The sequence below is a fragment of the Triticum urartu genome, chromosome 2 (genome assembly GCF_003073215.2).
Source record: "Triticum urartu cultivar G1812 chromosome 2, Tu2.1, whole genome shotgun sequence".
Taxonomy (NCBI): domain Eukaryota; kingdom Viridiplantae; phylum Streptophyta; class Magnoliopsida; order Poales; family Poaceae; genus Triticum; species Triticum urartu.
The window spans coordinates 40,013,728-40,029,082 of NC_053023.1; the positions used below are offsets into that span (position 1 = coordinate 40,013,728).

Genomic DNA, 15,355 nt, shown 5'->3' on the forward strand with positions numbered 1-15,355 from the left:
ACCTCGAGCACCAACAAATCAATCATACGTATTTAGAAATACAATAATGAACGCCTAAACAACTGTTATATGTCCTGACCTTTTTTTTCTTTTTGCGAAAAAATATGTCCTGACCTTGATACGCCCCCACCTACATTGATCTTTGTCATTCATGGGCTCGGAGGGTGCCGGCACTGATGCCACCTTTGTCTTGGTTTTAAATTCACAAGGCGACAGGGGACTCTCAATCATGCTCATGAATCGCTTTCCGCTTCGCTCACTAAATAGCTCAAACACCTGTGGCGGTAGATTTCCCTTAAAGCAAACAATCATGGCTTCAAATCAAATGCATGCCTCCACGAGTCTACCGCGAGATTGTAAATATTGCACCCTGGTGCGTCTGCCATTGTACGATGGCGCCGCATTTGCTTGGCATGTTGGTTCCACACATTTCGAGGCCTAACATAACATGACTGCCCCCCTCTTAGGCCTTGTTTGGTTGTTAGGCTAGCCATAGTGAGGATAAGTTAGTTAGTAACTTAATATATCCCAAGACAATTTTGCTTATGTGGCAAATATTTAATAAGAAAAGAGGTGCTTGTGGTAACATAATACTCCTTCCGTCCGGGTTTATTAGGCCTAAAGACAACTTCTCTTAGATCAAGACACATAGTAATTTGTTCATATTAATTCTTCCATTCCACTCCCAATGCACTCTCTCACATGCATGCAGCCAATGAAAAAGCACGTACGAAGTGTATTAACTTTTCAGCCATGGCATCAACAACAATAGCTTTCAATACAACCAATGAAATGGTTGCATGCATGCACCTTTTCAACACGGAGCCTTATAAAAGGGGACATGCTTGTGATGCTGAGAAGCCTAATAAACCCAGACGGAGGGAGTATGTTACTGTAAACATAGCGTTTTCCGAGGCAAATGAGTCTATGAGTTAATAAATGAAGCAATCTATGACACTACTAGCATATTATTTTGAGTTAAATACACCTACAGTACACGAACTTGCACTGCAGGAACACTTTCATACACAAACTTGAAAATTGAGACAAAGAGGTAAATACACCGATGGTCATAGAACTTGCATCGGACGGTCAGTTTGATGCATAAACTTGTAAAATACGTGTTTGAAGTCATCTAACTTGAGCCGGTGTGCAAATACGGTCACAAATTCCGTATTCAGACGTATCTCACGCTTGTGTGACATGCTAGTGTGGCTATGGCCCATTGGCAGTGACTAAAACAGGCCAGAGTGATGCGCACATGTTATTTTTGGCAAAAACACCCACACTTTCAATTTAGTTATGTATAAAAGCCTGCGTTGCCTATTTTTCAGCGCGTGTTGGGACGGGAGAAATTGAGAAAGATAAAACAGCATTAAGACGCAGAGCTTGCCACTACACCACATGCACGTACCAGTATGCAGACAAACCGAACTATTTACTTTGGCAACAATTCCGATTAGTGTACAACGAAGATATGTTGGTTTTGTTCCTGCCGTCATGAAATTTATTTCCTCCAACCCAAGATTTAGAGATCGGCACGACGCAATTCAATTCAAATATCCTCTAGAATGAGCGGCGTGACATCCCTGTTAAAAAAAATGTCCATGACCTGCGCACTAAAGATGATGCCAAAATTTCACTCACCCACAAAATGGTCAAATTTTCGTAATTATTTAAAGACAAATCAACACATATTTTTTTGAATCCTAATAAATTTAAAATTTTATTATATAGATAAAAATAAATAGTGTTGAGTTAATGTACGTAAATTCTTCCAGACAAATCACCGAATGTTTTTCTTTTGCGGCTCACTGAATGTTTTGTTTGAATTCAAATAATTTTAAATCTACAAATCTAGATAAAAGTAAATAGTTCAGAATGATGGACGTAAATTCTTTCAGACAAATCAACTAAGTTTTTGTTTGAATTCGAATAATTATAAATTTATAAATGTAGATAAAAATAAAAGGTTTGAATCAATGTACGTAAATTTTTTCGGACAACTGAACGGATTTTTTGTTTGAATATGAATATTTAAAATTTTAAAATATAGATAAAAATATATGTACATTCTTTAAAAAATGATTTTTTGTTTGAATTCAAAGAATTTTCAGTGTAAAAATCTAAATGCAAAAATAGGTTTGAATTAATGAACATAAATTCTTTCGGACAAATCAACCAATTTGTTGTTTGAATTTGAATAATTTAAAGTTGAAATATCTAGATAAAAATATATGTGCATTCTTTTAGACAAATCAAAGTTTTTTTGGAATTCAGTTAACTTTAAATTCAAAAATCTAGATGAAAAAATAGATTTGAATGAACGTAAATTCTTCCGAACAAATCAACATATTTTTTGTTTGAATTGGAATAAGTAAAAAAAATTATATAAAAATAAATAGTTCAGAATGAATGTAAGTAAATTATAGTCAACGAATTTTTTGTTTGAATTTGATTAATTTAAAATTTGAAGTGTAGGTAAAAGTAAATAGTTTTGAATGTAACATAATTTTTTGAGTGAAATGAAAAAAATTCACTCACCCTTGAATTTATTTGTCAGCTTTGACAATAGAATAGCATCTGCGTCTATTTACCTAGCAGCAATGATTGTCCAGTCTGATGGTTAGCTTGCGCAATGGAAATGGAGCGGCTGTGGGTTCGAATCAGCACATGGTGCATTATTTTAACTCTTTTGCGCCCCACTGGCAGGTGGATCCCACAAACCTAGAGACGTAATTACCAAAAACACCTGGGAGGCGGGGGGTTCTGCAAATAAAACGCCACATGCACTAAGACCAAGCGCCTCTGCCACGCTGGCGAGCGATTGGCAACGTGATACGTATGGAAGCACCGTATTTGAACGTCTGCGCAAGTTTGATGACTACAATCAAACTTGGGAGGCGGGGGGTTCTGCAAATAAAACGCCACATGCACTAAGACCAAGCGCCTCTGCCACGTTGGCGAGCGATTGGCAACGTGATACGTATGGAAGCATCGTATTTGAACGTCTGCGCAAGTTTGATGACTACAATCACGTATTTTATAAATTTGTGCACTAAACTAAACATCACATGCAAATTCTAGGACTCCCGATGTATTTATCTCTGAGATAAATGGGTCACTAAACTTGCTTTGCGGGGACAAAATCACACAAATCGAGTCCGAAACGGCCACATAGGAGGCCACGTCGGTTGTAGCGACTTGCACGTTCCAGGAGGAATATTTCCAAAAACGTCCCTGTTATATGTTGAAATAACAAACTGAAACTAGCACTAGTAGTTAACTGAAACTCTAACTGATAGTCTGAAACTAGCACCTGTAGACACATGCACTTAACTGGAGACGCCCCCTGATTCCTGCAGCATGGAAGTTGAGCCGCCAAAGTCACCTATGTGTACGTGCGTACTCCAGGGCTGTAACTACGTCGTGCTCGAGCTAGCTTCGTACTCCAGTCAAAAGTCAGAAACACTACTCCGGCGCCCTGCTTCTGCGGCCGCTGCGCGGTGTCGTCGGCGACGTTTTGCATGCCGCGAGCTAGGACCTACTCGTCGTGGCCGAGCTCTAAATCGCAGATCTTGGGTTCCGACTCCCAGGTCCCATTTTTTCAACTTTTTTTAGCAGGACACCTCTGTATGTGTTCTGAACCTTATTACTTTCTAATAAATGTGGCCGTATGCATCGTCCTGATGCAGAGGCCCGGGAGTCCCCCCTTTTTGAAAAAAAAAGTGTTCTGAACCTGTACTTTCTAAACCTGCAAACAACTATGTTTGCTCTGTTTTTCATGCACATGCTCTGTTTTCAGATGGACAAAATTTCAGTTGTTTCATGAATTTCAAAATTTACTTCAGGATTAGAAAAATTCAGAACATTACCTACCTAAAAAAGAAAAAAGAAACACTCAGAGCATGTCGGCTAAGATAGAAACCATCAGAACATGCCGGCTGACAAACATAGATGACATAATGCAAATTTGATTCAGAACATAGCAAGGTTCAGAACATGCATATATGCATTTTGAACATAGCAGGTCCATAACATAGCAGTGCCAATGCAGCAACATTCAGGTTTTTAGAACCTTACAAAATAAAGTACCTACAAAGTTCAAACATGAACTACGACATGATTAGCTAGTTCATCGATGAACTTTGCTAACATCCCACTTTAGAAAGGACCCGTAGGCGCATTTTGGGTCACAATGATCTCTTCTCGAGCATTGAGGTCAGGGATTGCAGCAGCATTTAGGTCTGGAACAGATGCATCTCTCCTTTCTCCATCTTCTCCAAGCAAAAAGATAGCACCAGCCCCTTCCACCAACTGTTCCACCACTTCCATCAGCACCACCTCCTCTTCCAGCAGCATTTCCTCCACCTCGTGCAGCATTAGCTTCCCCTCTTCCAGCACCACTTCGTCCACCTCTTGTAGCATCTGTTCCCCCTCTTCCAACAGCATTTGCTCCTCCTATTGTTGCATTTCCTCCACCTATTGTAGCATTTGCTCCCCTTCTTGCACCACCACTTCGGCCACCTCTTGCAGCTATTGAACCTCCTCTTGTTGCATTGTTGGGCCCTCTTGCACGATTGCTTCCATCACCTGGGTATGTGCTAGTACCTGCTTTCTGTCTCTTGTTTTTTCCTCTGCTTGTAGCACCAATGGTTTCTTCATCATCTAGTGGCCTCCCTTTGCCTTTTCCCCTATTCCTTCGTCTGGTTGTAGCAGTAGTAATTGTTCTTCTCTCGGGAATGGAGTCCCTGGCATCAGCAACAAATCTAGATATATCCGGCAAAGGACCAGGTGGTTTGACATTTGAAACATGGATTCTCTCCTAATGAAAATTTAGACATAACATTCATAAGTCATTATAAATAATTAAATGGATATGAGAACATATGAAGCAGTGTATAGCTATTTTCACCTCTTGCCTCATTATATGTACCATGCTGAAAGGCACATGCATAGGATCTAGCTTTGTGTCCTCCATGTGTGTCCTGATGTCCTGAAATATAGTATGGTGTGAATAATGACACTAACACTTATGAACTTCTATGTCCTGAAATTACATGTCTTACATTTAAAATGGAAGGATCTTCTATTTCTTCTTCCATCTCATTTGCTTCCCTCTCACTCTCCCTCTCCATGAATTTCTGATGGCCCTTCTTGTTGTGATCTGCTTTTCCACAAATTGAACAATGCATGCTCACACCTTTCTTGTTCAGTGCAATGCTGCCATCCTTCTGAAGCTTTTCTTCAGGTGTTTTTTTTCCTGTTCTTTGGTGGCCTTCCCATCTTTTTTTTTTGTAAATCGGTGGATGAACGACAATTCCATTAACTTGCTCCCAGTGAGCCCTATCTCTCATAGGCATTATATTGTGCCCATATGCTAGCAGGTATGTCTCTATTGTGTAGCACTTGTGAACCATTTCTTCTGGATCTATCCTCTCTTCCCTAAAGCACGCAATAGAGTGGCTGCAAGGAATGCCACTAAGTTGCCATCTTTTGCAATCACATGTCCTTGCTGGAATATCCACAAGGTATGTAAAGTTTCTTGATATCACAGAATATACTCCCAAACCAGAGTGACTAGGAAAACAACTTGCAGACAGTTCTATCTCCTTCTCTAATTTCTTCTTGATCTTTGGGCATATCCTACCAGTCCATTTGTTTCTTGCCTCTCTCTGCTTGCTCTCATGTCTAGCAGTAATCTTACCCTTTATACATTCCATCATTGAAATCACAGGGAACTCCCTTGCTTCCAATATGTAGCTGCAATGCATTGCAAATAAATGATTAAATGTTTACATAATACAATGCAAATCAATAGAAAGCACAGTACTGCAATTTACCTATTGTACACTTCTGACATATTGTTCAATAGGATGTCAAATTTGGGGAAATCACTGAAAAATGCTTTCACCCATTGGTTTTCAGGTTTATTCTCCAACCAAGCAACAACACTAGGGCAGTCCTCTCTCATTGCTTCTCTGTTCAACATCCATTTTGTGATATTTGTTGATCTTGCAATTGCCCACAAATGGTTTTTCAATGTCTCTCCTTTGAAATGCATATGAAAGTTTTGATATAAATGTCTAACACAATCTGTGCTCTGAGTCTGGAAACACCTTTCCAACTGCATTTATTAAGCCCTAGAGAAGTGCACAGGTGTAAGTACTAAGATTTGTTATAATGCAGAAATTAATACACTGAAAACAACATTTTAGTGGTGAACAAAATACCTTTTGTTTGTCACTCATTATAGTGAATGGGGAGGTGTTCACTATGTTCAAGTCATGCTTTAATGTAGTGAGAAACCACTCCCAGGAGAATTTTGATTCTACTTCAACCATTCCCATTGCAATGGGATAAATGCAGTCGTTTGGGTCTATGCCAACAGCAGTAAGTAACTGGCCTTTGTACCTACTTTTCAAGTGGCATCCATCGATAAAAATGATGGGCCTACATCCATTTAAGAAACCTCTCTTGCAAGCATCATATGACCAATACAACGATGACAAATGATCCTTTGGGTCCTCATTTTCATTCTCCTTAACAAGAGTAGTGCTAACAAGGAAGGTACTGCCAGGATTGCTCCTCCTCAGCTCTTTACCATAATTCCATAGCTGTTGATACTGAGCTGCTTCATCTCCATGTATCAAACCAAGTGCAGCTCTCCTTGCCCTTCCTAATTTGACTTTATGAGGTCTGACCTTGAATTCTCTCTGAACTTTGTTACCAAAGGTCACCAAGTCCATCTTTTGGTTGTCTCTGAACTCCTCAATGAACTTACCGGTAAGAAATTTAACTGACAAACACTTTGCATCCCAAGATTTCTGACATGTGTGATTGCAATTGTATCTCTTAATTACAATGCTTCCTGTTTTGTTGTCCTTAGACGCCTTCAAAAGCCAGGGGCATCCAGCAGAGCAAGATGCATTCAACCTCGTTGCTTCATTTCTTCCTTGTTAATCTTAACCCTGTTTCTCACACCGTGTGCAACCAAAGCAGCTCTAAGCTCTTTCATTTCACCATACACTTGTCCAACTCTGAAAATTGGATTATTTAGGTCCACCTCTGGATTAAATGCCTTGAAAGAGTACTTCAACCTTTCTAGCTCTTTCTTAGACAAGTTTAGATCACCATCATCTTCCACTGGATCTTCATCATCTATGTATTCCTTCTGCTCATTGTGGTCATTCACACTCTCATCAACATTCTGAACAAATAGATCATCATCCCCATCAGGAACATCATAATCACTTTCATAAAAATCTTCATCTGTGCCACTGTCCTCTCCATGCTCTTCCTCTGATCCATCTGCATGCTCATCCTCTGCTCCATCTTCATGCTCATCCTCTGCTGCCTCTACATGCTCGTCCTCTACTCTCTCTCCATGCTCATCCTCTGTTGCCTCTCCATGCCCTTTCTCGGCTTCCTCTTCATGTTCTCGATGGACATAACTATGTGGTTCTGCTTCATTCACCAGCATCATACATGAACTAGTGCTCCCAGAAGTGCCTTCTCCGGGCCTAAATCCACTTGGCATTTTCCTTTGAGTCATTACCCTTGGCAGCTCAAGGCAGCCTCTATATATGAGATCATCCCATTCTGATTTCACATGATTTCTCTCATCTACTATAACATGCAAACTTCTGTTTTCTCTGCCCGCCCTTGCCATTGAAGCAATTGCTTCTTCATTATCTAAACAAACCATGCCATCTAGGATGTCCTTCCCAGGCAATAACCAATACACTTGTAGCTCAGGACTAGTAATGTCATATCCCAAATGCTGCAATATGCAATTAATCACATCCCTAGACCATGTGCTCGCATCACAATTGTCATACTCCTCTTGAGTGCTTCCCCCCAAAATGTCCTTCTATCATCCAGCCCACAAAATATGCCATTGTGTTCAAACACCGCTGTAAAGAAATTGGATTTTTCTCCTGCAAGTAGAAGTACATGATTGTTACGTGTCACGAAAAATGCTAACTGTTGTTAATGAATATGCATATCATTTACTGAAAAATGGTTTGCAACAGCACTTCCAAATATGCCCCTAACCATATATCAAGCATTGTTTATGAACATAAAACTACAGTACACTAATTTTTGCCACTCAATTCTGAACCTATATTAATTCTGAAACTGCAGTACAGTATATCACATTTCTGAAACTGATTTGAATCTATAAGGTTTCTGAACCCATATTCTTCTTTACCGCACTATATTAACAGCAAGTCTGAACCCCATGCTTAACACCGCATGCAACATATATTTCTGATCAAAACAGGGGACACCACAATACATGAAAACACACTACATCTATGCCAAATCTGATCAAACACTGAATCTTAACCACACGCCCCCCAAAACTCCACAAAAGCCCAGAGTTTCATCTATGTCGCGGCCACAAATACCGAGGATCACACCTGATCAAAACCCTAGCAGAACATGACCAACGAGGGGAGCAGAGAGCGGGACAACTTGATTTCCTACCGTAGTCTGGAGGAAATTCGCCTATGCCTCGAGGACGTGGATCCATCCAGCGTGATCGCCACGGCGAGGGCGATGCGGAGGAGATGAACCGGCCACAGCGATGCGGAATAGGAGACGAACAGGCCACGAAGATGAAGAGCGAAGGGGTTTGGAGAGGGTTACTAGTGCCAACGTGACTTTTGGCATAAGTACAGGGTTATCCATAATTTTTTCCCTGCTCAATCTCAATCAGGACTGCGGGTTCAATGTTTACATTATTAGGGAGGTTTCTACAAACTAACCAGCCACCAGCTCGTGCTCCCCTGCCGACGTGGCGCGCCACGTGGTCGTTTCGGACTAATTTGTATGATTTTGTTCCCGCAAAGCAAGTTTAATGACCCATTTGTCTCAATTTTTAAGTTTTTCTATGAAAGTGTTTCCGCAGTGCAAGTTCATGTACTGTAGGTGTATTTAACTTTATTATTTTGCACTATGAAGATAGTAACTTAGACTAGTGTCATATGCATGACACTAGTATAAATTACTCCCCACTGTGATCAACCTTAGGAAAGTAACTCCTATTGGATTCAACCAACCCCTCCTTCCCGGGGGGCTGGGTAATCCCCACTCCCTCACCCAATTCTTGTTGGGATTATATAAAGTCCCCTCAATCCTCTGCTCATGCTTCTTGTCCGGTCAACCCTCTGTACACTTTTATAAGATGTTTTAGTAAAGAGCAGAACCAAGAGTAGCGTAAACCCTGCGTTTTAATTAAGATCACATCGCAGAGAATAAATGGTAGCACCGGAGAAGGTAAACCAGTCCATCCACTCCTTACTTCCATTTCTCTCGATCCACAAGGATGCAATAGAGACCGTATGTCCAGTCACTCTGAAAGTGAAGTGTTTAGTACTAGTCTTTATCTTTACCTAATAATAAAGTAAATTGGGTTTCTTTCATCCGTCATGGCATTTTTTAGAAAAAGTCCCTTTATTTTAAAGAATTCAACCCGCAGTCCTGTTTTAAGTTAAAACAAATCGTTATTTTTGTATTTTACACAAAAGTTCCTGTCCCTTTTTTAAATCAACCCGCCATCCAGATTTAAGTCACACCCGAACCTTTATTTTACATTTTTCAAACCCCCACTGATGTCTTAGGTAATTCATCCGCGGATTATATTTAAGTCAAACAAATGCTTTTTAAAATCATCCATATCTTTTAAATCGTAACTTCGATTTGAACATGTTATATATTAAATTTAATTAGAAAAATATGTAGAATATGGATATGAGATTATTTTTACCTGTTAAGTATTTTTAAATATTCTTTTGAAATATATTTGAGTCAAACCAAATGATTTTCTAAATTATCTGTATTTTTTAAACCGTAACTTCGATTTTAACATATTATATATGAAATTTTATTAGAAAAATGTGTGGAATCTAAATATGATGTTAATTTTACCTATTAAATATTTTTTAAATATTGTTATGGAAGCAAACTTATAATTTATAACGCAAGATTCGTTTTTTTTTCATACCGGCGGCGATCCGGATCGCAAATAAACACCCCACTATAACCATATATGAAAAAGAAAATATCGATAACTACACATGCATATCTCTGAAAAATGTCGCAGGGGAAACAACAGATTTCTCATCGCGAGAGTGAGAGAAAGCGAGTGAGAGAGAGAGAGAGAGAGGGAGAGAGAGAGGGAGAGGGAGGAGAGAGGGAGAGAGAGACGCCATAGGGTTAACCATATTCAACACACGTTTTTTGTTGTTTTGTGTGAACACCGAGGCCATCGCCGGCGAGAGTGAGAAGGAGGATAAGCGGCAACACAAATATGATGCTTCGGAAAAATAAAAGAGATGAACCTATTGTGGTCTTGAGTGATGGTTGTTGAGTTAAGAGCGTGTGTTATGTTTCCTCTCCCGTTGCAACGCACGGGCTTTTTTGCTAGTGTTAATAACGGACATAATTCCATTGATTTCTCAGCCTGCCACGTAAGTACGCGTGTTAAGTGCGAGCTGCTTTCTTAAGCGATTGCATACCCCGTTAAGCAATACCCCTTTTGTCCATCATGTTGGTTCCACACATTTCAAATTATTTCCTTCCCTCCCGAGCCCCCGGTCCATTGCTTAGCCAGCTGAACAACCTAGCCAGCCAAAGCTAGTACGCGCCATGTCACACCCACAGCCATAGCCACCACCCTCACTTTCTTCTCCCGGCTTTAATCCCTAGACCGGCGGCCCCTTTAATCACCCGCCCCGCCCAGCTTTCGCAAAGCGCAAATAATGCAATGCATGCGAGCGAGACATCTATACTTCTATACACGCTCCTCCATCGTCCGTCCGCTCGTTCGTTCCCTTACGTGCTAAGGCATCATGGCCATGCAGCTGCACGCCGCGTCCCCGGACTCGGAATACTACGTCGCCAAGTCCCCGCCGCCCCCGCCGCCTTTCTCCCCGCACCAGTCGCCGGCCCCGGCGGCCGTGAAGCCAAAGTCGCCGCAGGTCTCGCAGTCGCAGGGCGGCGGCCAAAGGGCGCCCGTTGCCACGGCGACGACGCCCCTCACGCCTAGCAGGGACAGGGCGCGCCAGGCGCACAACGTCGGCGGCGGCGACCAGGCGCAGGTGCTCAACGGGATCGTCCTCGTGCTGCGCGCCGGCGCCGCGCTGCTGTCCTTCGTGGCCATGGCGCTCGTCGCGTCCTGCCGCCACGGGGACTGGATGGACTTCCTCCGCTACCAGGAGTACAGGTGCGCGTGCGCGTCATCTCTAGCTTATTGCTCGATCGGTCATGTTACCATTCTTGACAGTGTGCGTGCACGGTGTTGAGCTGTTGATCATGGGCTGGGCGGTCGCTTTGCATGCTTGATTTGCTAGGTATCTTCTCGGGGTGTCCGTGGTGGCGTTCGTGTACTCTGCGGCGCAGGCGTTGAAGAACTTCGGCCGGATGCGCCGCGGCGACGCCCACGCGACCTTCCTTGATTTCGCCGGCGACCAGGTGAAGTTGCAGACAATCTTGCCTAGGCCAGTATAGTGTACCACGTGATCATTTTAGATGCAGCTTTCCGTGTGCGGTGACTTATAGCTAGCTTATGGATTGTCATGCAAGTTGAAACATTCCCATGATCTGAATGAATGCAGGCGGTGGCGTATCTGCTGGTCACGGCGTCGGCGGCGGCTCTCCCGATCACGATCCGCATGAGGTCGGCGGTGGTCAACGTCTTCACGGACGCCATCGCCGCGTCCATCGTCCTGGGCTTCCTCGCCTTCGCGGCGCTCGCCCTGTCCGCCATGCTCTCCAGACACGCGTAGCACGACTAGCTTAGCTAGCCAAGCCAGCATGCAGTCGGCCCATCGTGAGTCGTGACATCCATCCATGGCTGTTGTAGAAGAAGATTAGTTAAATCCAGGAGAAAAACAAAGTTCGGAGTAAGCTCGTGAATCCTCTTATGTAGAAGAAGATTAGTTAGATCCAAGAGCAAAAAGGAGAGGGAAAAGAACAAACAAAGTTCAGAGTTGCTCTTGGCATCTGAAGATCAGATGTTTGCATGACGACCCAAGTTGTCAAGAGAGCATTTTCATCACCACTTTGTGGGGTTTTGGGGTGAGAGAGGCTCGAACTCTCGACCTCAGGATCACTCACGTTTAGCTATGAGACCTACGCGCTAGCCAACTGCGCCACCACCCCAATGTGTTTGTTTATTACGAATGCCCACCTTACTAATCTGTACTTATTTGCGACTCCCTGTTCTTCCCAAAACAATACTCCACTAGCAACCCTGTTAGGGTGACTGCACGGTGTATGCATACACCCCAATGTTTTTTCTCATAATAATTCTAAAAAAAAGTGTTTTCTCATAATAAATTTACTTAATGCTATACAAATTTGGCAACTTTTTTGAGCGAACGCAAAGACGTCTGCAAGATGCCACGCACGAATCTTGATGCAAGGACAAAATGCCAACACCCTAGCAAATTAGTTCGCTCTCTATCGTGCTTGTGTGACTACATCCGACATCTCGGTTGACTAGCAGGCGAGACAAAAGAAAGAGTGACGCATTCACTTCGAGAACATCCTCACCGCCCTAGTCGGTTCTCCCTCCCCATTCCACTCTCCCTCCAAGCTCATGCGTGTGTTCTCTTCGTCGCCGGCAAGGGTTGTGACTTTTTCCTTCCTTCTGCCCAGCGGTCACAAGGGTGGAAGTAGCCGTTTGTCATCTTGAGTGCTGGGAGAGCAAGGTGTCGTCGTCGGTGGAGGAGGGCAAGGGGTGGGGGTGTGATCAGCATTGAGAGAAGATCAGATCTTGATCGAGAAATGTCCAATTCCAGGCTGGAGAAACCTCGTCCCCTCACCAAAATGGGATAAACTGGTGCTTGGTGGAAGATTCGAGGGAACAAGGAGCGGCGACACGGGTCACGGTCGTGGGCGGAGCATCAACACATGGACAAAGTAGCACACTGGAGTAGCACCAGAGGATTCCTAAAGTGGCTGCCATCGACTTGTAGGAAGTGGGTGGATATGGCAGTTGGTGGAGCAGCACGAGTCGTTGTTCCCTTCTTCCCGTTCGGTGGCGATGGGGAATTGGCACAGCTTCTCCCTCTTCTCACCGACGTTTGTGGCTAATCGATGGTGCTGATGCAGCATCTCTCATGCCCATTGTCGGGGCATGCTCCAAGGTCTTGTGGGAGCTCGAGACGACCACCCTGACGGCCAATCTCTCGACGCGATGTTGGTTATGGGATCTGGAGGAGCTCCCAACGCGTTGCTGCCATCGCAACACTATTCGTCGGGATGACGAGCATGGCAATGTGTAAAGCGTCCTTGATTGGTGAACCTTAGTGGCTCTACGCCTACTGGCTTATGGCCAGGCATTGGTATGCGGCCAATCACTAGAAGCTTCATCATCTCTGCTATCCTACCTGGCATGTTCGCCCTTTTTAGCCACCTGTTCATCGCGATGATGTCCTCGGTGTCCTCTCCGCCAATGACGACATAGACCCCTTGACCAGCGGTATCCTACTCTGTCTTTACAACCTTGCGAGTTCAGAAGACAGGAGTAGGTAACCTTAGCAATGCCATGATGCATTGATCGAGGCAATTTTCATCGACATGATGCACTAACCATAGCAATGCCCAATTTCAATTGCCATGATCGGTGCATCATACCAGTGCTCAATTGCATGCATATTTATCCTACTCTATTCATGCATGCACATTGGTCCTACTCGGATCATGGATGCACAATTTTTCTACTCTGACCATGCATTCCATTCAAACTGAACACATATATTAAGGTTACCATTCAAAACACTAGGCTAGAACAATTGATCATCGCAAGATAGTAAACAAGCATTCACATAGCAAGAACACATCAATAACCTAGCAAGTAATTTGATCATAGCGACAACATAGCAAGCATTCAGATTATAACAAGAACCTAGCACACAGTCTGCGAGCCACCGGTCGTGGATTGGGTTACCGACAGCAATGGGAGTGAGGTGGCGCAGTTGATGGTCGACCATCAGAGAAATCGAAGGGTTGTGGGAGAGAGATGGAGTGTGGCGTGAATGCGTAGTGGGCGGTGTTATCAAAGAGGGGAGGCAGTTATGAGACGTCTCGTTGTCTCTCGTGCTTCCCAACATGTGCAGGCGAGATCCATGTGTGGCTCTCGCAAGCTTGGCTCTGGAGAAACAACCGATTCAGTCGTTCCCCTTCAGCCTGGCATGATACTGCTTTAAGGTTTATGTCGCCCAGGAATCGCATGCAGCCGAAGTAACCAAACGTCCAATTTTTTGCACCGCACAGGCTTGGTTGGGCCTCCTGACGGCTATCAAACACCTCCTTGGCTATGATTTTCCTACCTTTTCCATCATCCAAAGTAGGAGAGATGTACAAATATGACAAATTTTATCCTTCATGTCCAATTTTGGACTCTCTAATGTGAATTTTGACAACATGGCAATTTGGTGTTTTTTTTTCTAACATATCTCATGGCAATTATAACCTATATTTCCACATTTTCCTGATAATTTCCATCAATCAATGAACATTCTTGTGAAGTTTCCCTGCTTTCGGTGACCAATGTTATCCCTAGAATTTGCCATGTCCCGCATTTTCCCCAAATTTTTGCCATGGTCTCTAGTTAACAACTATGTTTTGTAAGTTTGCCATGTGTCCATTTTTGTTACAAATATATACACTTTACCTGTTCAATGAGAAAAAAAATCCCAAAATTTCCATGTAACCATAATTTTTTTCTTCATTGCCTTGCCCCATAGAGTTTTTAAAGAAAATCCATGTCACTTGTACTATATTTTTAAAAGATTACTATCATGTGCAGTAATCACATGGCAAAACTAAGAATTTTGTTTCACTACAATTACCATGGCAAATTTTAGATAACAACATTTTTTAAAAGTTTGCACATGTGACCTTGACCCCCCCCCCCCCCCCCCCCCCTCCTAGAATTTGCCATGTCCTGCAGTTTCCCCAATTTTTGTCACACATGGCAAATTTCCAGGATTTTTAAGTTAACAACTATTTTTTCAAAGTTTGCTGTGTGTCATTTTTGTGTGCAAACATCCACAGTTGCCATGTTCACTGAGATTTGTTCTTTGAAAATTTCTCATGTGACTGTACTTTTTTCATTTGCCATGCCCTATAGAGCAAAATTTTAAAATTTTGTCATGTCACTTGTACTATGTTTTTATTGGATAGCCATCAAGTGTACTACTCACAAGGAAAAACATAGATTTTTGTTTGTCTACAATTGCCATAACAATTTTTAAACCAAGGCCACTTTTCTTTTTGTAATTTTTGGAAATCGTCACTTCTGTTATGGTCACATGACAAGTTTTAGACTACTTTTTTG

The 15,355-nt window shown here is 42.7% G+C and overlaps 1 protein-coding gene and 1 non-coding gene across 2 annotated transcripts; one reads left to right on the forward strand and one right to left on the reverse strand.

Annotated features, from left to right (window-relative positions):
• Positions 1–10,729: 10,729 nt before the first annotated feature.
• On the forward strand, positions 10,730–12,217 carry LOC125540917 (CASP-like protein 4B1). The gene is made up of 3 exons (XM_048704441.1): positions 10,730–11,233; positions 11,361–11,481; positions 11,625–12,217. The coding sequence occupies exons 1-3, from the start codon at positions 10,860–10,862 to the stop codon at positions 11,793–11,795; spliced, it is 666 nt and encodes a 221-aa protein (XP_048560398.1). The 5' UTR covers positions 10,730–10,859; the 3' UTR covers positions 11,796–12,217.
• On the reverse strand, positions 12,084–12,171 carry TRNAM-CAU. The gene is given in 2 exon segments: positions 12,084–12,119; positions 12,134–12,171. It is a non-coding gene; the product is annotated as a tRNA-Met (tRNA).
• Positions 12,218–15,355: the final 3,138 nt, after the last annotated feature.

What these genes read in the sequence shown, in the direction of transcription:
- LOC125540917 (XM_048704441.1), top strand. Translation starts at nt 10,860, where the DNA reads ATGGCCATGCAGCTGCACGCCGCGTCCCCGGACTCGGAATACTACGTC. An exon ending in CTCCGCTACCAGGAGTACAG is followed by an intron (nt 11,234 to 11,360) that starts GTGCGCGTGCGC and finishes TTGATTTGCTAG; the next exon opens with GTATCTTCTCGGGGTGTCCG. An exon ending in TTGATTTCGCCGGCGACCAG is followed by an intron (nt 11,482 to 11,624) that starts GTGAAGTTGCAG and finishes GAATGAATGCAG; the next exon opens with GCGGTGGCGTATCTGCTGGT.